General features: G+C 40.1%; 1 protein-coding gene across 10 annotated transcripts in view; it reads left to right on the forward strand.

Annotated features, from left to right (window-relative positions):
- Positions 1 to 21,746, forward strand: part of LOC140518610 (teneurin-2) — a 678,931-nt gene that overhangs the window by 604,166 nt on the left and 53,019 nt on the right. For all 10 annotated transcript variants that reach the window (XM_072630913.1, XM_072630906.1, XM_072630907.1 and 7 more), the window contains 2 exons: positions 16,455 to 16,665; positions 21,488 to 21,607. In XM_072630913.1, the coding sequence (XP_072487014.1) occupies positions 16,455 to 16,665; positions 21,488 to 21,607 (331 nt within the window). The remainder of the gene's footprint in view (positions 1 to 16,454; positions 16,666 to 21,487; positions 21,608 to 21,746) is intronic.

Here is a 21,746-nt window from a genome sequence, read left to right on the forward strand (position 1 = left end):
CTCTTTGCCCAGGCAGCAGCATAATGCCTTTCCAGGGTTTCCAACCTGCAGGGAAGATGGGGTTAATTCTTGAATTCAGTCTCATAAGAGAGTCTATAGATTATGCTACATGGCACAGGGGAAAGAATGCTGGACTTGGGGATAGGAATATCTGTCAAGTCCTGCCTCACATTCTTGCTAGAGATGGGACTGATCAAGCTGCCCTGATTTCCTCATTTATAAGATAAGAATAATAAGAGTACCTACCTCACAAGGTTGTTGTGGGAATCAAATGAGGTAACATGCAGAGTGTTTCACAAATCTTAAAGTGCTGTATAAATGCTAGCTATTATCATTATTATTGCCAGCTGCCTTCCTAGCCCATTCAAATAACTTTCCTCAGTTCCCTCTGTGTCTCCCAGGGACATGTCTCTATGTATCCTAGGAATCCAGTAGACAGTATCCACTGAGAAGCCAACTGTCTTTAAAAACCAGGTAGGCACCAATATGGCATGGGTTCCATTGAAATCCTCCTAGAGGGATGGAGATAGACCAAAAGACCTATATGAATTCCAGTTCTACATGTCTCTGATCCTGCGCCAATTCATGTGGCCAGGTGGATTCATTTAACACTATGCCAGTTTCATCAAGATCGCATATACTACAGGTTGAAATCACCATCTAGTGCCAGCAACATGGAAGGCCCATGTGTGTTTCCACCTGCCCTGTGTGACCAAAATCTAAGAATTTCTACTATGCTCTGCCTGTTCTTATTTCTAATGAGATAATGGATGTAAAGAGCTTTGCCATTGTAAACAGGTTATCTAAAAGTTAGCTATGATAATTAGCATGGTCAATCAGCATTTATGAAGAACTTCTTTACAGTTTGCCAGATATTGTCCTAAGGGCTGGGAAACACACACACACAAAATATATACAAAATAATTCCTGACCTCAGGGAGCTAACATTTTAATGTAGAAGACAACAGGTATACGAATCGGTACATACAAAACATGCAGAGTAGATGATGGACAATAACCTTCAAAGACAGGACATGAGTAGTAGATGGGAGCAACAGAGGGGAATGGGAAGGGCCTTCTGTAGGAAATAGCACTGGAGTTGAATCTTAAAACAAGCCAGAGATTCTAAGAAGCAGAGGTTAGGATGGAGAACATTCCAGGCATGAGAGTGAGAGTGTGCAGAGCTCTGGAGATGAAGCTTCCTGTATGAGAACTGCGGGTAAGCTAGCATGGTTAGACTGAAGAATGTATGGAGAGGAGGAACAGGTAAGAAAATCAGAAATATAAGAGGGAGATGGGTTGTGAAGAGCTCCAAATGCTTAACTGAAACAATTAAATTCAATCCAAATGAGGAGCCAGAGAAATTTTTTGGAGCTGGGGATGGTTAAGATGATCCGACAGACGTTATTCTGAATACATGACAGCAATGTTATACAACAACCCCACCTCCTAGCCCCTGCTCCCAGCCTCTACAAGCCAAAGGTGTTTTATGCCAGCACTGGAGAGAGAAGACCCAGGGCAGGGAGTATACCCCACTTTGAGATTTCAAGTACATTTGTACCAGAAAGTGCTTATGTGTCGTTCTATGCTGAGGGGCTTATCTAAAGAAACTGGAACATCTAGACTTTAAATAACCCAGTATTCACCACAGCATGGCATGAGTAGTATTATATTTCCTTGCTTTTCAATTTACAAAACCAAGAACCCCCAGGGATCGGAGCGAGACTGGACCAGCAGGAGTCCATATTGCCAAGGTCTAAGTCAAGGAAAGGTAAAGTAGTCTCCAGAGCTGAAGCTTTAATTGTCTCTACTTTCTCTCAGTCTTCACTTGACAGCATTATGATTTCAAGCCCCATTTTGTTTGATCAGTATATCTAGTTACCAATTAATTGATCAACAGGTACTTAAGTACAGACTATATGCCAGGTATTGTATAAAGGATGCATAGGCAAAAAATAAACAGCCCCTGCTGTTGACAACCTCACATTCTATCAAGAAAGCTAGGTGGCAGGTGGATAGATATAGGCATATATATGTCATATACACACATGCTAGGTGGCTCTTGGACTGGAGTCAGGATTAGCTGTGTGACCCTGGCACATAATAGGCATTTAGTAAATGCTTATTCCCTTTCCACTTTTACATATATGTAGATTTGTGTGTCTATTGTCATTTTTTGTCCTTCATTATCAAAGAGGACCAATCATGGGGATGGATTTAAGTGAGGCAAAGTTGTACAAATTCATCAGTCTTACCCTCTCTTCCTGTGTCATTGAAGTCCAATGGCAGGTCCAAAGTCAGGACAACTGGGGATGGCACAGGATTCAGTGGGTGATCTTGGCATCTTTGATGTCTGATGGAGCTCCTAGCACTCCACAGAGCCTGCTTCAGCCATCTTCATGGCTGGTGGAACAAATTGTTCTCATCTACCCATTCCACAGGGGAAAATCTTCACATGCTTGGGATAGATGTCCCCCTAATGTTCCAACACATCTGAGACCTGTTGGTTACCCTCAACCTGGGTCAGTCTGTCTGCTAAGACAGCTTACTGGGGTGTGACCACTGTGCCTACCACAACTTCTTGGAGTCACAGGTGAGAGGTGGGTGGCAGGTAGACACCAAAGGTGGATGAGCGACCCTGAAAGGGGATCAGCAAGCACTCACACCAGGGGTGCTAGTCCTCCTGAACACCCCATACACCCTTGTGTGTATGTGTGTGTGTGTGTGTACATAAAACATGTACATATACATGCTGTTCAGTTATTTCAGTCATATCTAACTTTTTGACCTCATTTGGGATTTCCTTGGTGAAGATACTGGAGTAGTTTGTCATTTCCTTCTCTAGCTCATTCTACAGATGAAGAAGCTCAGGCAAAATGAGCAAAGTGACTTGCCCAAGGTCATACAGCTAGGAAGTGTCTGAGCTGAATTTGAACTCAGGTCTTCCTGACTCTGAGCCCAGTGTTGTATCCATTGCACCATCTAGCTGCCTCCCCATATACACGCACATACAAATAAATACAAAGTAAACCCCAGAGACTGTCAGGGGAATAGATTTCTGGGACTGCAAATTTGCCTGTACTATTTCTTTTGACCTGAGTACTATTTAGTTTGGACACCCTTTCCCAAGTTAACCCCAACATCTCCAGGATGCTGAACTGTGTACCAAGATGTTGGGGTTTAGAAGGGGGTGGGGTAGAGGAGGATCTCCCACTGCTGCTTTATAATCTCCCCAGGGAAAGGTAAACCAAAACATAAATTGTGTCACCAACTTGCCAAAAAATGAAAGATATCTACATGATCTACTGCTCTAGTACTATTCGTGCAATCTAAGAATTCAGTGAAGAGGTCCTCAGTTCTTTTCTATAGCACTGATGAGAAGGAATGGCACACAGCAGTCGATTGTCCGAGCTGGGGGCACTGTGCAGTGAAGGCAGGAGTGGGGGGATTGGGGAGGGTGGTGGCAGAAACCATTTCAGAACAATAATCTGCCAGAAAGAAATCCTCCCCCTGGCTATTTATAGTCCCATGGCTCCCTTGTTCTCCAGTGATCAGTACTTCATAAAGACAGCTAGGTGAATAGCGTGCTAAACTTGGAGTCAGGAAGACCTGAGTTCAGATCTAGCCTCAGACACTTACTAATTGTGTGACTGATCAAGTCATTTCACTTTTCTCTGCCTCAGTCTTCTCATCTGTAAAATGGGGATTAAAAAAATAGAACCCACTTCACAGAATTGTTTGAGGTTTTTAATTGAGGTAATACTTAAAAGCACTTTACAAGTCTTAAAAGTGCTATATAAAGTGAGCTATTATAATTACAGAAGTAAGGCACCACACCCACAGTATCAGTGGTTGCTGACTCATCTGCCAACAATCATGTGTCAACCAGAACAGCTGGGTGTACCAGCTTGGAGTCAGGAGGAGTCGAGTTCAAATTCAGCGTCAGATACTTTCAAGCTGTGACCCTAAGCATGTCACATACTGTCCGTTCACCTCAGTTTTCTTATCTGTAAAATGAGGATAACAATAACCCCTACTTCCAAGGGTAGTTGTGAGGATCAAATGAGATAGTCATTGTAAAGTGTTTAGCACACTGTTTGGCATGTAGTAAATATTATGGAAATGTTAGCTGTTATTATTATTGGGGGCAGCTAAGTGGATAGAGCGCTGGACCTGAAGTCAAAAAGACTCATCTTCCTGAGTTCAAATCTGGCCTCAGACACTTACCAGCTACATGACTATGGGCAAGTCACTTAACCCTATTTGCCTCAGTTTCCTCATCTGTAAAATGAGCTGGACTAGGAAATGGCAAATCAATCCTGTGTCTTTGCCAAGAAAACCCCAAATAGGGTCACAAAGAGTCAGACACAACTGAACAACAGTTATTATTATACCACTCAGCACAGTGCCTGGCACATCATAAGTACTATGTATTGTATAGTTATATGATAAATCTGTTATAATCTATTTTATATATTATAAATATAAATTAATTAATGTATATGTAATTATATGTACATTAATATATATTAATTACATAAAATATATAATGAATCTGTAAGAGTTATGTAAATGTTAGTAATTATTACTATTAATCAGGGACTCGGTCTAAATAGAAAACTTAGCTAGAGAGGACTCCAGGGACCAGACCTTTTTTCTGTGAACCTGACAGATTTGGGGAAAAGAGTGACAATACCCAGCTGCCTGACGGTCAGACAAGGAAAGGCTCTGCCTCTCAAGAAGTGACAAGTGGATCAAGAAGCAGTTGTAGTGTGATTGGTGCAACTTCTCAGGGATATCTGTGTGTCTTGGAAAATCTCTTTACCACAGAGTCTTGGCCTGTGGGTTTTAAGATTCTGATGACTTGGGTTCCTATGAGGGGCTCAGAGTAAATAATATGTATATGTTGAGAGAATGAGTGATATGCCAAGTCCTTTCAAGCAAATTCACCATAGCCTCTTCTTTTGTAGAGAAAAAAAAATAGATTTTATTGAAGCCTTTTGTTTTTACATCACAATTATTACTCCCTACATTGAGCCTTACCTTGTAACAACCAAAAAAAAAATAATTAAGCAAAATCAACTAACATAATAACCACATCTAGAAAATATGTAGCATCTACATGAATAGTTATCTACCTCTCTAATGAAAGGAGGGAGGTGTATTATATAAAATATACAATGTTTTCCTGGACTCAGGCTGTCGTTGCAATTACTCAGAATTGGTTTTCACTTAGTGCTTTAATTCTTTATATTTCATCATTAGAATCAGTATCTATATTGTTTTCTTGATTCTGCTTATTTTTCTCTGTAGCCATTCAAACAAGTCTTACTAAGTTTTACCTGATTTCTCCATTTTTGTTGTTTCTTGGGGTATAGTAATATTCATTTACATTCATATACCACAACTTGATTGGTTGTTTTCAAAAAATAATGGGCACCCACTTTGTTTCCAATGTTTATTCTTCCAAACAGTCCAGTGAATAATTTGATAGGTAGAGAAGATGGATGGATGAATGGATGGACGGACAGACAGATGGCTGGATGGATGGAGCATTTATTTAGCACTTACTATATGCCAGACATTGTATTGAGTGCTGGGAATACAAATATAAAAAGACAGTTTCTGCCTTCAGGGAGCTTACATTGTAATGGGAGAAGAGAGCACATAAAGGGATGATGGAAAGGTAGAGCAAGGGAGATATATACCTGAGCAGCATGATTTGGAGATGACTGGAAAGTGGCTTAAAGAGCAAGATGACACAAAAACTTACCTGTCAGAACTAACTAACTAACTAACCAAGGAACTGAGCACTGAAGTTCAAGATTCTGCTTGAAGGGTGATAAAGATTATGGTTGGAGAGCAAATGTATGGCATGGTATGGAGATTATATGGGACCTTTCTGTAACTGACCTCCTTAGATATGTGCCCGTAGGACTGGATGCTTTGTAAAGTGCTACTTCAGTATAAAATTATGCTTAAAAAACAACTAAACTGTCATACCATTTGGCCCAGAGATTGCATTGCCAAGGAACTCAAAGACAATAAGTATGACCATATATTCGTAGCAGCGCTTTTTTGTGATATCAAGGAACTAGGAACAAAGCAGATGCCCAGTGGCAGAGGAATGGATAAGCAATAATGGTTTGCAAATATGATGGAATATTACTCTAGGGATAGATATGAAGAATTCAGAGAAACCTGGAAAGGTTAGTTACACATTATATATTAACCTAGCCAAAGCAAAGTAAGAAAACTACTAAAATAATGCGTACAATGACTATAATAATATAAATGAAAAGAATAAAAAATGAAGTATATTGCTGTGTAATTATATTGACCAAGCTTGACCCCAAAGCAGAAATAGAAAGTGCAATTCCCTCCCTTCTTTGCAGAGACAGGGGATGACAAGCATGGAACATTTTATGTCACCTCAGTTGAGGTATTAGTTAGCTCTTCTCAACTGCTTTTTTTTTCTGATTGCAAAGGTTGACTCATAGGGAGGGAAGTGTTTGATACATTCAGAAATAAAGATGATGAAAAACAAAGGTTATCAATAAAAATGGAAAAGTTCCATTTAAAAGGACACACAGAACATTGATTTTCCCCTAGTCTTTGATTAGCAGAGTAAGCAGCCACCTTTGTGATAGGATCTGAGCAACTCTGGGAAATTTCCTTCCACCAGAAAAACCTGCCCAAGTCTTCCATAATACCTGAAATTTCAGACTTTTCCTTCCTATAGATCACATTATGTCTGACAAGGGACTGACACAGTATCTCCCCACTAGAATGTGAGTGCTTTGAGATCAGAGACTGTTTCTGTCTTCCTTTGTATCTCCAACACTTAGTACTGAGCTTGAAACATAGTAGGAGCTATCATCAGATCCTGGGAAACACCTAAGTATCAGCAGAAAGTCAAGGCTAAAATTGAGTTCATCCCTTTCTCCACTAACTGGTTTCTGTTTCTGCCTCAGACTTTCTTGTTCAGTGGTCAGGGAAGGCACCTACCCTTCTCTCTTTTGGATCTCCATTCTAATTAGAAAGTCTAATGAAACTTCTGTCTTTTGCAGAGCTAGTCTTCCTGCCCCCCAACTTTCTTGGTAGCTATGGTCTTTTCCCTAGGGCATAAAGAGGCCGTTCTGGCCTGTTGCTTTCAGGTGTCTCTGCCACAATTAGCAGTGATAGTTTCTGTGTGAGTTCCCATTCCTTTTCCAAGTTGTTGAATGGGTCACTGTTTTAGCTCCCTGCTGTGCCATCAAGTACACAATGCGCTCACACAGGACAGAGGGGGTTTTTTTATCTGCTTGTTGTCTTTTTTTTTTAATATATATATAATCAGTAAGAAGGCAGGCAATGCTCTGAAATAGAAACTTCCCTTTGCTCTGGCTCTTGGGGCAGTGGTCATAGCAGGAAATGGCGTGACAGTAGCACCAAGACAGAAATCACCAGCCTGTAGCAGTGGCTAAAAAACAGTACACTCCAGGGAAAACATGGGGGAGATGAAGCAGAGACAACCATCAGGGGCTCTCTTGGAGTAGAGAGATGGCATGTCAGATGGAGTTATTCCTAAGGGCCCTACCTGGAGTGGGAAGGAAGAAATATAGGAGAAACAAACAAAAATGTTTCAAAGTAAAAATAGTTCTGGTGAGAGATAAAGAGATAGCATGAATATGTGTCCCAGGTAAGTCTATATATGGCACAAATGGTTAACTATAATTACCATGGGAGACTGGAAAAGGTGTTGGATTTGGACCAGTTTGAATCCTGGCCTTTCAACTTAGCATGTGTTCTTAGGCAAGTCTTTTCACCTCTAAAGGTCATTGTTCCCCATCTGCAAAAAATTAAGGGGTTGCATTAGATGGTCTTTAAAGTCCCTTCCAGACCTAAATCTAAGAACAGAGGACCTCTAAGATCTGAGGTCTAAACATAATGAATATGATTTTGCATTCCTTACTAAGAAGAAAGTTTTTTTGTTAAGTTAGGAACTAAAAATTGAATTCAGGGAGGGGGCAGGGTAGTTTGCTGCCAAGAACTTTGTGGTCCTCACTCTGCTGAAAAAATATATCTTAATTTTCTAAAAAAAAAATTTGCTTTTGCAATTATTACTATTATCATCATTTATTCTTGTTCCAGATCCATGATTTTGTTCATGTAGAGAACTCCCTGTGAGGAAACTCCCTCCCCAGACACGCCATGAAACCAATTCTGCCACTTTTATTATTATTGTTAATTAATTTTGTATTTCGTGTTCACTTTAATATTAAGTGTCAAGGCACTGAGAGGCTAGGATAACTTGTCCAGGGATCACACAGATAGTATGCGTCAGAAGCAGGAATAGAACCTAGGTGTTTGTGGCTCCAAGACCTCTACTATCTCAGGATTTCTTAAACTGTGATGCACAGATTTCAGAGGAAGGAGGTCTATGAAATTGGAACTTTTTAATAGGTTAATGATTGTATTTAAATACAGTTGGCTTCTTTTGTGATCCTATGCACTTTCTATGGTTAAAAACTTTATTCTGAACAGTGGTTCATAGACTTAGCCAGACAGACAGAGAGGTCCATGACACAGAAAGGGTTAAAAAACCTTGGTCTATCCATTCTGCACAGCTGCTTCTCATCATTATTGTATTTTAAAGGAGGCTGCCTGTAGCCTAAATACCATGTGGATGGTGCTTTGTGTGGAGGCCATCAAAAGCTTGGGTAATGCAGATGTTTCATACCACAGAGAATAGCCCTGTATTTGTTTGTCTTCTGCCCACTCACTCCTTATTCTCACCCTCACCCTCAATGAAGATCTTCAAAGTTAGTAAACACAGTGGCCCCTATGCACTCTGTTCTTTGTGAATGTCAACAGTGCCATTTAGAGTGTGTTTGCCGAAGAAGACCATGCCATCAGAGAAATGATGACATAACTTGCACTTGACTTTGTTTTGAGTGAGGGAGGGCTGTGCAAGTCACCAGCCTCACTTCTCCTCCAGAGCCATCTGAATCCAGTGACCAGATATTCATCAGGATGACTGGAGATGACCCAGGATGAGGCAATTGAGGTTAAGTGACTTGCCCAAGGTCACACAGCTAGTGAGTGTCAAGTGTCTGAGGTGAGATTTGAATTCAGATCCTCCTAACACCTGCACTGGTGCTCTATCCACTGTACCACCTAGCTGCCCTTAAACAACAGTACCATTAACATTTTATTGAAAGAACATCTACTTTAAGCTAATTTCTCAGGCTTAAGAATGGGTTTTTGGTTTTGTCAGACAGGTACCCAAAGTTAGAGGTGAAATATGGCCTTGGAACAGACCAAAGCTAGCTTTCCCCTCTAAAAACCAGGTCACCAGCCTTTGCCTTATTGATATCTCAAATGAGATTAATATTTGTAAGGCACTTAACACAGTTTTGTCACATAATAGGCACAAATGTTTATTTTCTTCTCCTCTTCCACTAACCAATTAAGACTGTAAGTTAATTCACAGTTATGGATACTATAACACAATCAAACAGATGTGTTCAGTAGCTTAAGAGATTTTTTTTTTTTTAGAAAGAATTTTTTAAAAGGTTCAGTATTTGAAACCTCTAAGCCAAGGTATATTTCCAAAAGAATCCTAACCTATCAATAAACAAGCTTTTATTAAATACCTATTTGCTAGGCATTGTGCTAGGCCCTGAGGGTACAAAACAATAAATGAAATCACCCTTCTGAAAAGAATCTTCTGCTCTAAAGGAGAGAATAACCGAAACACACATACACATGTGCGCATGCGCCTACACATCTATACATACACACATATACATACATGTATACACATATATACTATATATAGAAGTATGTGCAGCATACAAATAATAACTAAATAAGTTCTGACAATGTCTTTGATCTTCAAAATAAAATATTAAAATAAATTACATTCCTAATTGAATTTTTTTATTCTGAAACTCACAAAGTAAGTGAGAAGTAGTTCATGAAAATCACATTCTAGGGTCAAAATTTTGTATTCATCTTCAACTTTCTTCTAAAGTCATGTCCAGTGAACAACAATTATAATAATGAAACCAAAGCATAGTATATTATTAGGTGACAAACTGTTTTACTTGTTTTCTACTAAGGAGTTCCAATCTATCAACTTCCATTGATAAAAAAAAAAATCCAAACATTGTAACCTTCAGGATAGCAAGGCAAAGCCAGAATCAAACTATATCATATAAAGATTTTTTTAAAATATCTACCCAATTTCTCAGTATCTCAGGATGTCAAGTGACTTTCTCTCCTTTTCTTCTTTCATGTGACAAATGAAGATCTTACCTGAATGATCTTCTTTCTATTCAGGGACTGTCCCTTGTCCAGAAAGAATTTTTTTCTAGTCAGTCCTTGCTTTCTTTCCCAAGCACAATGTGGGCTAACAGGAAAACCAACAGAGAAGCTTTTCAGTGGGGCCAATATCTATTGAACCTCTTGTTGGACTTGAATGAGCTCTTGGCTAGGTCATGAGAAAGTCTGTAGGGAGTATGGAGCTAGGAGTTCTGGCTCTGAAATTCAGAGACCTACATAAAATTTAGAAAAATAGAAGATAACTTCTAGAAAGCATTCCAGGAGTCACACAATCACAAGTCCATTTCTTGTAATATTTAAAAGTAAAAATGTTGATCCCTAGGGGAGGACAGAGAGAGAAAAGGGAAAGAGGGAGGGGGAGGCATGACAAGAGGGAGAAAGAGAAGGACAAGTAACAACCTATCAGGTAGCTGGTATATTAATGGTAGGTGAAACCTTCAAAATGAGCACCTTGTCAGCTAATCTATTGCTCTGAAGGGCTGGCACTACAGGAGACCAACAGAAGCAATGAAGAGCTAATCTCATATTGCCAGGTTAAATCAAGTCAGAATTGCCTGTTCCTTTCACTTCTTGGTTACATCAAATCAGAATACTTTCAATTATCCTGGCCTTATGTCTAACTTGTAAGAAAGCCTTGGGTATCATGAATATCCCCAAGTACGAAGGCCTTTTATATAATTTTATTACTTGAGCATAGATCTCTTACTTAAAACTAGATCCTTCCACTGTGAACGTTAGTGCCACCTATCTGCAATGGTTTCCAGTTTTCCTTCCACTCAGGAAACTATGTAGGTCACTAATTCTATTGCAGAAATTACCTTTGGACATTCTTACTCAGGCTTCCTCCTATAGACTATATTTTTATACTTTGACCAGATTGGTTCTCTGGTCCCTTGTCTTTTTCAATCCTTCTCTCACAAATGACAGTCAGTGCTTTGTTCTTATCCCTCCTGTCCTTATACTTCATCTTTTACTCCTCCATCCTCCATCCTCCTGTCACTCCACCTCAGTCTCTGATTCTGCCTGTTCTCTTTGTTAACTGGACTTGAAAATTTTCACAAGAACAACAAATTTATCCTCTGGGTGTTTGGGATTCCACTTTTGCAGATGCTTCCATTAATCTGAGTCAACAGCAACAAATATGAAAGCTCTCTTCTTGTTCCCAGGCCAGCTGGAAAAAACTTTCTGGAGAACATCCAGAAGAGGCTGAAAGAGGGAAGGTAGAAGGCATGGAAGGTTAAGTCAAATGTAAAAGTATGATTCTGCCATATAGGGGGAAGCATCCTTGCATGTGGGTGGTTCCCAACTCTGAAGCATGTTCTTGTAGCCAAAGGCTGATTGTAAAACCGTTCCTTGAGTCCATGGCCAACTGCTCCCGAAATATCAGTGTATGGAAGCAGATACCAGCAGAGCTTCCCATTACACCTGAAATGAATTGGTTTTTGCCAATTTGTGCCGTTTTTAATATTCAAGAAACCCAGAGCCTAGTTCTAAAGTTTATGGAAATGTGAGGACTGGTTGTGTGCGTTATGTGTTACAATGGAAAAAGTACTGGATCTGAAGACAGAGCACTTCAGTTCAGATCTTGCTTCTGATACCACCTGTATGAGACCTTAAACAAGTCCTTTAACCTCCCTCAATTTCTGTTTCTTCACCTGTATAATGGGAGGATTGGACTAAATGATCTTTGAAGTTGTGTCCAGCTCTGGATCTGTGATCCTATGATTTCCAACCTGCTCTCCCCCTCCTGGCTTCCTAGCTCTTCAAAATTAGAGCAAAAGAAGTCAAGTCAGCATATACTTAATACTTGAGAGTCATTATTAAATGCCCTTCCTGTTCACTGTACCTGGCAATAGTCTGCCTGACAATAGCCTTGTTGACTAGTGGTTTGGCAAACATACAGCTACCCATTTTTTTTTAGCGTTTTCAACTACCAGCTGGGGATGGGGGGTAAAAATTATTATTCTGAATAATTATTAATGCTCCCTTTTAACATTGTTCTCATCTCCCATTACTCCTCCCCCATAAGTGCCCTTTGTTGAAACAAAGTCTATCTAAACAAACACAGTAAGCATGTGTGACAGCTTATACATCATTCCACACCCACAGTGTGCCACCATTCTACTGAAAGGAAAGAGGTGTGTTTCCTCATTAGCCCTCAGGAGCCAAGACTGGTTGTTGCATTGCGCTTACTTCTGATGCATGACTGATTTAAAGCAAGCTAAGTGAGTCCTCAGGATGTAATACATCTAAGTAGAGTTTCCAGAGGGGCTAGACCCCTTCTCTTCTTTTTTTCTCCTAGGATACAGGTACAGTCCTGGTAGACCAAGAAGAAACTTCCTTCCATTGTTCTCTATAGAAAGCTGACCCTAGATTTATGACTAGCATCCTGGAAGCATTCAACCTGGACAGTGTAGTTGATATGCTCATAGTAAAACAACAACATCGACTTGGGAGCAAGGTAGAGTGGTATGTTACATGGCAGAGTCAGGTCTTTATTATGGAACTGTCCATCCTACCTCACAAAACTGAAGAGAGAAAAAAATACCTCTGAGAGTGAATATTTAAGGTAGAATGGTGGAGCTATGAGATATCTGGTAACAACTGAGCTCAGGTGTAATAGACTTAATCTAAAAAAATATCCCAAGCTGTCTTGCTGATTGCATCCACCACCATAGTCCCTACAGTACATGAGAGAGGTTATAGGAAGATCCAAAGATAAAGTAGATATCCATCAGGAAAGGAAGATAGAAGGGAAAAGAAAAGAAGGGAAGAAGATAAATGACTTCTGAATGCCCTTCCAGCTTTATAAAATGGAAAAGAATGTGACATAGGTAGAAATGAGTAGTCTAAACATAAGAAGCACATCACCCAGGAATCCATCAACAAATATTGGTTAGCTGTCGGGCTACATGCAGAGCACTGTCCTAGGTGCTGATTTGCTTCCCTGCAATTTCAGTTTCCATGTGGCTCAGTTTGATCATTGTATTTCAGTTCTGTGCCCCTAAAAACTGGTTTAAAATATTCTCTTTTTACTCTGAAATGTAATAAAAAGGAATGTTCCCAATTAATCCCTAGTAAGTTTTTCCACTCCATATTTCTCTGAAATTGCCATTACAATTAGCACATGCTGTTTACCAGACATATCCCAGCCAGCACTGTGATTTAGCTCCTGTTCTCATAAAAAGTACCTTGATATTTCTTCTCATGGCTTTTTGTGGGATAAAGTAAAAAGGAAAATAGTAAGTCTCCATAGGATTATCTTAGGTGCCTAGGAAGATGGGTGGTAGAGGATTCCTTCTGTGAACTTGGAGTTTTGTCCTTTGTGGGAATTGTATAAACAGTCCCCTCCCCAACACCATTACACGCATGCGTACCAAGGAAAAAGAAAAAGAAAGAAAGAAAGAAAAAGAAATAAATAAATCATCCAATGTCAAAGGAGCGCCGTGCAGCTTTCTTGCTGCTATTGAATGGAGACGTTTCTAGCCTCTCAGGTCCTGAACTGGCAATTCAGAACAGTTTGATTGTCTGCTTGATTGTTTGCGAGATAACTGCAAGATTGGCAGTGACAGGGTAATTTACTGAAGATTGCGATGTCAGACTATATCCAAGGGGGCTTGCTGGCATAAAGATGCGATTCTCATGACTGACAGGCCACTGGGAGATTGGTGTGCCAATTTAAAGTTCACAGTGTCGTCAAAAAGTGTTCAGTGACAGCAGCCCATAATCATGCTGCATGATGAGGTCATTACAGACATAACATATGCTCACACATAATAACAGACATAACCAAAAATGTGCAATATCTTGAGCAGGTAAATGTAAATCTGTAGAAGGGAGTAATTTATATCCTATTTTTTGCTTCTGCTATGTTGATAGGATTTCTCTTGACTGACAGTCCCCTGAATAAAAGCACTGAACAAACTAAACAGTGGGGCAATTTGAAGTTCACAGTTTTGAAGGTGTCACACACCCAGAAAGAGTAGGACACTGTGGGTGGGGGGAGGGTTCAGAGCTTAATAGGAAAACTGTCTTGAGTTATTATCTGAGCTCGATGATGTCCTCACGTTGATTATATGGAGTGGGTGGTAAACAGCCTAGAGGAAAAAAATTCCCAGCTTCAGGATGAAAAGGGCATCTAAGATGGATGGAGTTCCTAATGGGAATAGGCCACTGACCTTAAAGAAATCTATAACTCTAACAACAATGGAGTTCTTCTAACTTAAGAAGTTTCTGTGGATGCTGAATGAAACAGTGCCAACATATCTCAGCAGGTTATTTTTAAATCAGAAGCAGTCATTTCAATTGTAGGTTCCTTCTGTCTAGCTAAGGACAGTCACCAGGAGCTAATGTTAGATGCAAAATGCTGTAAGTTTTCTTTCTCTGTTTTTCTTCCTCATCCTCCTCTATCATTCTTCACCCTCTTTGCCCTCCTCTCCTTATTGCTCCCCCTTCTCCATCTACCTTCCATCTCTATCTCCTCTGCCTCCTTCTCCTCTTCATTTTCTTCCTTCTCCTCCTCTGCTTCTCTCTCCTCCAAGCACTATCAATCTATTTAGCTATCTAACCAGGGATCAGAAATAAAGTATCTCTGCACTATCAGCTGTAAGGTAACAATTCTCCATTGTTATCTCATGTATTTGGATGTTGTTGGGCTCCAGGGATTTAGCAGGTTCTACCAGTGCTCCCGGCTGAGATGTTCAGATACTTGATTTGAAAAGTCTCTAAGTTGAAACGATCATGCGCGCTGCTCTTCCTCCTTCCCTCCTCCCACCTCAGAAATTTTACAAATCTAAATGTATTCCAAGACACGTAAAAAACATTTGGCCATGTGGAAAATGAGGGGCTAGTTTTAATCATTTAAAACTAGTCAAAACATGCAACCTCCTAATTTGTTTGTTTGCTAAAAAGAAGGTAATGTTTTAAAATAATTGTACATTAATTGCTAAATTACAGTGGAACTTCAGTGAAATTACATATTTCAATTTCATTAGTGAAACCAAATGAAAAGGGTAATGCCAAAGAATTATGTTAGAATCCATTTAAAACACAGAGCCTGGTCTGTGATTCAACAGACTAATGCACATGTTTGTCAATTCACTGCTACTCAAGGTTCTAGTGCAAGTTCCTACAATGCTAATTAGGCCAAAAATGCCTTAGTATTAAATTTGCTAGATAACAAGCAGCTTGCTGTCTGAGCCCAGTGGCTCAGCAAGGTTGTGTTTGACCAATCCGCTTTTAATGTAATGAGCCAATTTTAAAGGGAGAGCTCCAGGAACAGCCCCCACCTGGACTATTCTACTTTCCAATGCCATTAACAGAACCTTTGAATCTTAAAGAGTGTGAGGAGGAATGCATCCTTAGAAATTTCCCCCTCCCCCAAAAAAGAGATCAGAAAATATACCTCCCTCCTTTTCTTGCAAAAATGAGGTACTACAAGTATGAAATATTACATATCCTGTCAGACTCATTTGCTGTGTTGGTTAGCTTTGCTGAACCTACTTTTGTTCCCCTCTTTCTTTTCTTTCTCATAAAGGATGGCTCTCTAAGAGATGAGAGACGTATTTCAATTAGTCAATCAACAAGCATTTAAGTGTTTACTGTGTGCCAAACACTATGTTAAGGATACAAAGAAAGACCGAAAAAATGTGAAAACTGGGAAGTAATATAAAATCTAAATAGTTAGCAATAAAAAAAATTAATGTAATTATTAAAAGAAACACACTCATTGGTGGTATATGAAGGGTATAATAGTCAAATCCTGATAAGTCAGGGAGTTTGCCAGCTAACTGCCCAGTTCAACAATTTCACCACTCCTCAGGATTTCTCTGGTGGAATGGGTTTGCCTTTCACACATATCACTCAATTTTACAACTTATTAGCAACTTGATAAGTGGTTGTAGGGAGATGGGGAAGCTCTTGGTTACTAGGAAGTTTGAGGAATCCTGTGGAGTTCCATTATTTGTGTTTGAGACTTATTCATGGTTTTTTTGTTTGTTTGTTTTTTTTAGGCAGTGCCACAATAATAATAAAGGCTTAATGAAGTCTCTTTAATGACAACAAGGTCATTGAGTAGCCTCATGTAGTGAAATTAACTGACTGTGGTTTTGCCTCTGTCATTCCAGATGGCCTGGTGGACTGCTTGGACCCTGACTGCTGCCTCCAGTCGACCTGTCACAACAGCCTGCTCTGCCGAGGATCCCGAGACCCTCTCGACATCATTCAGCAGGGTCAGACAGGCTTGCCAGCCGTGAAGTCTTTCTATGACCGTATCAAACTCTTAGTGGGGAAGGACAGCACCCACATCATTCCTGGAGACAATCCTTTCAACAGCAGGTAGCTTCCCAATGCATGGCATCACTGCTTTGCTCCCCCTGCCCTTGAGCCTGTCATGACAGCAAGGTTGGACGCTTGTCATTGGGATTGCATTCATTTTTAAACAGGAAACATTGTTTTCAATTACTCCATACTCTCTCTTGGCACAGAGGCAGTCCCACTGAGGACCCCCTGTCGTGGCCCATTAAGACTGTCTCCATTATTTGTGGTTAGGCAGGGCAGGTTGTCCCCAGGGTGGAGCCCTGCTCTCTATATAACCATTTGGCCTTCAACTCAAGAAGGGCAGATGTCTGGAATAGGAAGCAGTGGAAACTGGGGAAACCAGCCCGCATATCAGTTTTCCGGTCATTTTCATGAAATGTATTTTTCAGGAAAGCTACAGAAATCAGACACTTAACCTTTCAAAATGGTCAGCTGCTTTTTATTTACTTGTCTGTCTTGGAAGCATAGGGAGCTATTGTCACTGTCATTACTTGAAATTTTATTTTTTTTATTCATTCATTGTTCCAATCCATTTCACTTCTGACATAATGCCATAAAGTCAGGATTTTTTTTCTCTCTAGCTTGTTCTCTTTTGCTAAACTTTTAAACTTTATGAATATCATAAAAGCAGGTTCAGGATGAATTTCAAGATCCCACAAGGCCAGTAATAAGACTGCTGAGCTAGAACTCAGGACTCAGGATTCTTGTCTGATCTGTATTGTTGACTAGCAGTGTAATCTCGGACAAGTCACCTCAACCCAATCTGTAAAATGGGGAGAATTCTTCCTTCTTCCTTTCTTATGTAGAGGTTTTTAATATAAATGAGATGATCAATTAATAATAGCATTTATGTAATAATTTAAGATTTGCAAAGCTCTTTACAAATATTATCTCATTTTATCCTTTCAGTAGCCCTGAAAGGTAGGTACTATTATCATCTCCATTTTTCAGATGAGTAAACTGAGGCAGAGGTAAAGTGACTTGACCAGCATCACATAGCTAATAAGTCTCTGAAGCTAGATTTGAACTCAGGTCCTTATGACTCCAAGTGCAGTGGTCTGTCTGCTTTAAGGTTTGCTAAGCACTTTGCATATGTTATTTCATTTTTTAAAAATCTTTAGGTTATTCAAAGAAAGATATCAAAATATAAGTTACAATAGTATTTGTTCAATTTTCATTTACCCTGTGGTATTCAGCTCCTTAAAAAAAAAAAAAAGCCCCTTCCTAATCTGTTCTCTAAATCCATTCCTTCTATTCCGGTCGGTAAGTTTCTACTTTGTTTTCCTTCAGTGGTATTTGACTTTGGATAGTAGCATGGTGTGGTGCAAAGGATGATGGATTTGGTCTGAGAGGTCCTTGCTTTAAATTCTATTTCCATCACTTGCTACCTCTATGACCTTGAGCAAGTCATGTGCTCTTAGCAGGCATAGGATCCCAAGCTCTCAACCCCAAATCCTTTCTTATTGTTAAAGTTCGAACAAATTAAAGTGAATTCCAAGCACTCTGAGGTCAAAACATCATGAAATGTATTTTCTCCCTGGCATTTGCATCCTTATTCTGAAATTTGCCTTTTAGGATTGAAGTGAGGTCCATATATTTTTGGACCTACATATAGATGCAATCTTCAGTCTCTTGTTTTCCAGAAATATTTGATGTCCTAAAAATCTTCTTAGTAAAAATTTTCAGTATTTTTCTTCAGTTGTATTTCTACAGTGGTTGCAACACCAAGAGATTTAAATTTGAAATCTCTCAGACCTATAAGGATAAATGCCTTAGTCAAATAATTGTTTCTTTTCTTTGTTAAATCTTAATCTTGGGAAAGAGATTCAGCAGGATTTCCTAGCCAATGATGAAAGATAATTGGAGGTAGGCTGCAAGGGTGAGGATCACTGGGATCTTTCCTAAACCACATGACTTTCCATATGACTTGTGTACAATGTGCCTATAATATGTATGTACCCACTAAGGTAAACTTAGAGATAGTTCTGGCAACAGTGGATCATTTCTTAGGCAACTTTCATTTGTTGTTTCAATTCAATGGTATTGGACTCTTTCTGATCCTGTTTCAGGTTTACTTGGCAAAGATACTTGAGTGATTTGCCATTTCCTTCTCCAGTTCATTTTTTACAGATGAGGAAACTGAGGCCAACACAGTTAAGTGACTTGCTTAGGGTCACAGCTAGTAAATGCCTGAGGCCAGATTTGAATCAAGGAAGATGAGTTTTCCTGGCTCCAGGACTGGCACTCTATCCACTGCACCACTTTGCTGCCCTAAACAACTTTCATTATTCCCCCTCCTTTGGCTTCACCTTCATTTCAATTTTTTCTTATTTAACATTTGTTATTGAAATGAGCTTTTATCTTCAAAAGTGAGCAGCTCATGAAAAAGGCATAGTGGGTAAGGAAGGTGATTCAGGTGGCAGATAAGACACCCCCAAAGTCTTGATGGGGCTGCCAGTGGTCCCTCATCCTCAGAACAAACTAATGTTGCTTTTGAGAGACATGACTATATCTGAAACTGAAAAAGCAATGACTGGAATTACCAAAGTTGAAATGATGCTTTGGGGCAGGGTGGGCAGTGTTTGGGCAGAGATACACAATCACACAAACTTAGAGTCAGAAAAAGACCTTAGAGGTAGGTCACTCCTGCTTGAAGTGTAATACCCTTCCATAGTATCCTTGGCATGTTTTGGTTCTGCTGCTTCTAGACGTAGGTTGAAGTTCAGGACAACTGTGAATTTCAGTGCATTATTATCTGACGAGTGATGAAGGACAATGCCAGGAGTGAAAAAGGAATTATTTCAAGAATTCTAAGAAGGCGTTCCCATAGATAATGGAGTATAAAAATAACTAAAATGCCTTGAATATAGCCCTATAATTTATATAGCAGATCTCACTATCTAGATAATGTGATAATTGTTACACATCAATAATCATAAATAGACATGAACTGTTAGGATGTCTTGCCGAATCTTACTCTATAAATTGGCTTCTCAGAAAAAAAAAAAAAAGATAGAAAGCCAGAAATAATGAAGAATTAGAAAAACATGGCTTAGAAATCATATGAAACAAAATCACTCTGTTTTATTTCTCTGGCTTTTATGAAAGTGTATGGTACCAAAACCTATTTGGAGAAGACCTATTAAAAAAAGAAAAGATACATATGAAATGTGAATGCCTATGGATTTTGGTATCCCACTGTGGGTACTATTTGCCATAGGGTCATTAGCACACATTGCTGATTTTTAAAATAGTATCTGGTCAGACCTAGAAGAAACCTTGATCCACCAAAGACAAGAAAGCTAGGTTGAACAAGAGGATTATTTTCACAAATTAGTTTTCTACTACCAGGAGGCTCTACCAATGCAGTTGGAACAAGCTAAAAATGGGAAATCATTTGTTATTCAGCCAGTAGCAGACAATTAGAACTGTCAATGGGAGCATTCTAAACATTCCTGAGATACTAAAAAGGTCTGTAAAACAACAGTGGGGGTGTTGCTAATACAGAGAGAGGGGCTCCCAGACAGCATCCCTTCATCTTTCTGAGGCACCGGGAATTGCAAGAATGAGCAGATTCCAAAATTCATGCAGACTTTGACATGGTTTTGGCAAAGAATGAGTCGGCTCGATTCCCCAGTCCAGAAATTGGGATCCCATCCAGGAACCTTGAGGGTCGAGAATCTCTTTGCCTTTGCCAAATTGCCCAGCGCCTATGAAAGCCAAGGAGACAGCTGCGGACCTGTCTGATATTCTGGGGTCAGTTCAGAAATGAGGATTCTTTATTATACTACTTCTCTGTGAAGTCAAAAAAACTTATGTGGGAGAAGAAAGCTACCTTGCCCCTGTGTACATTTTGAGAGGCACGTTGAAGCCTCTCCCCAGATTCATGGGATTTTATAGTACTGCAGTCACTAAGTTGGAGGCTAGTGACAATGGTTGACATTCCAGTCATTGTTACTTAGAGACTGTCTCTTAGGAATTCTTTCCCCTAACCTTGGGAAAAAATCTGGGTGGGATTTCAAAGAGGCTTGCGCGCGCTCTCTCTCTCTCTCTCTCTCTCTCTCTCTCTCTCTCTCTCTCTCTCTCTCTCTCTCTCTCTCTCTTTTTCTTTTGTTATGGTAGTCAGATGATTTAAAGGGAAAAGAGAAAGACCTTGAAAGGAGATACATAACCAGAGGTAACCCAGAAACCATTCCATTCCATGCCAATAGAAAAACCTTGGAGAAGGCAGAGAGAAATCACATGTACACACATGCTCTACCCCATCAAAAAAACTCCATGTGCTTTTCCCAAACCCCTCCTCTCACTTCAGCCTCGAGGATAAGAATAACTGTTGCTCCCAATGCTACCTTCTTCTGGAGCCAAAAACACAAATGTGAAAAACAAATGAGAAACCAGATGGGGAGGCTCTCACCCATGTATAATGCTGCCTTGCTGCTCTCCCTGTGCCTGGCTGAGGCAGGGGTGTGAGTGAGTGCAAGAAGACTGAAACACAGGCCAAGCAAAAGCCAAGTCATGCCCAGACAGAGTGTCAAGGGCAAAGAGAAACAGGGTCTCACTTCTAGGTTGAGTGGTGCAGAGATACTGAAACCCAGGAGATTTTGGTCTTAAAGGCCAAAAAACCCCAACTGTTCTAGTCAGGGAAAGCAGCAAAATCTTCCTGTGCTTGCAACCTCATACATGCAGTTTGGTTCAAAGTGGGAAATCAGTGTTGAAATTCTTACCCTGTAACCCGAAGGTACTCAGGGTTGGAGACAATAGGTAGACACACACCAGGACAAACAACATTGCTTTGGGATCCCACATGTAGCTAAAGTTTCCTTGTGTTCCTTTCTCCCAGCCTGGTATCTCTTATCCGAGGCCAAGTGGTGACTACAGATGGAACTCCCCTTGTCGGTGTCAACGTGTCGTTTGTCAAATATCCAAAGTACGGCTACACCATCACCCGCCAGGATGGCACGTAAGTGACTCTGCAGAGCTTGAGGCCTGCTTAGGATGGGATGCCCGTGCCGGGGAACAGATGGTGCTATCTACTGGAACCATGTGGCACCCCCACACGGACTAGAGTCCCAGCCGGGCCAAGCCACCAGTGAGGCTCT

The sequence above is a fragment of the Notamacropus eugenii genome, chromosome 1 (assembly GCF_028372415.1).
Source record: "Notamacropus eugenii isolate mMacEug1 chromosome 1, mMacEug1.pri_v2, whole genome shotgun sequence".
NCBI classification, from domain to species: Eukaryota; Metazoa; Chordata; class Mammalia; order Diprotodontia; family Macropodidae; genus Notamacropus; species Notamacropus eugenii.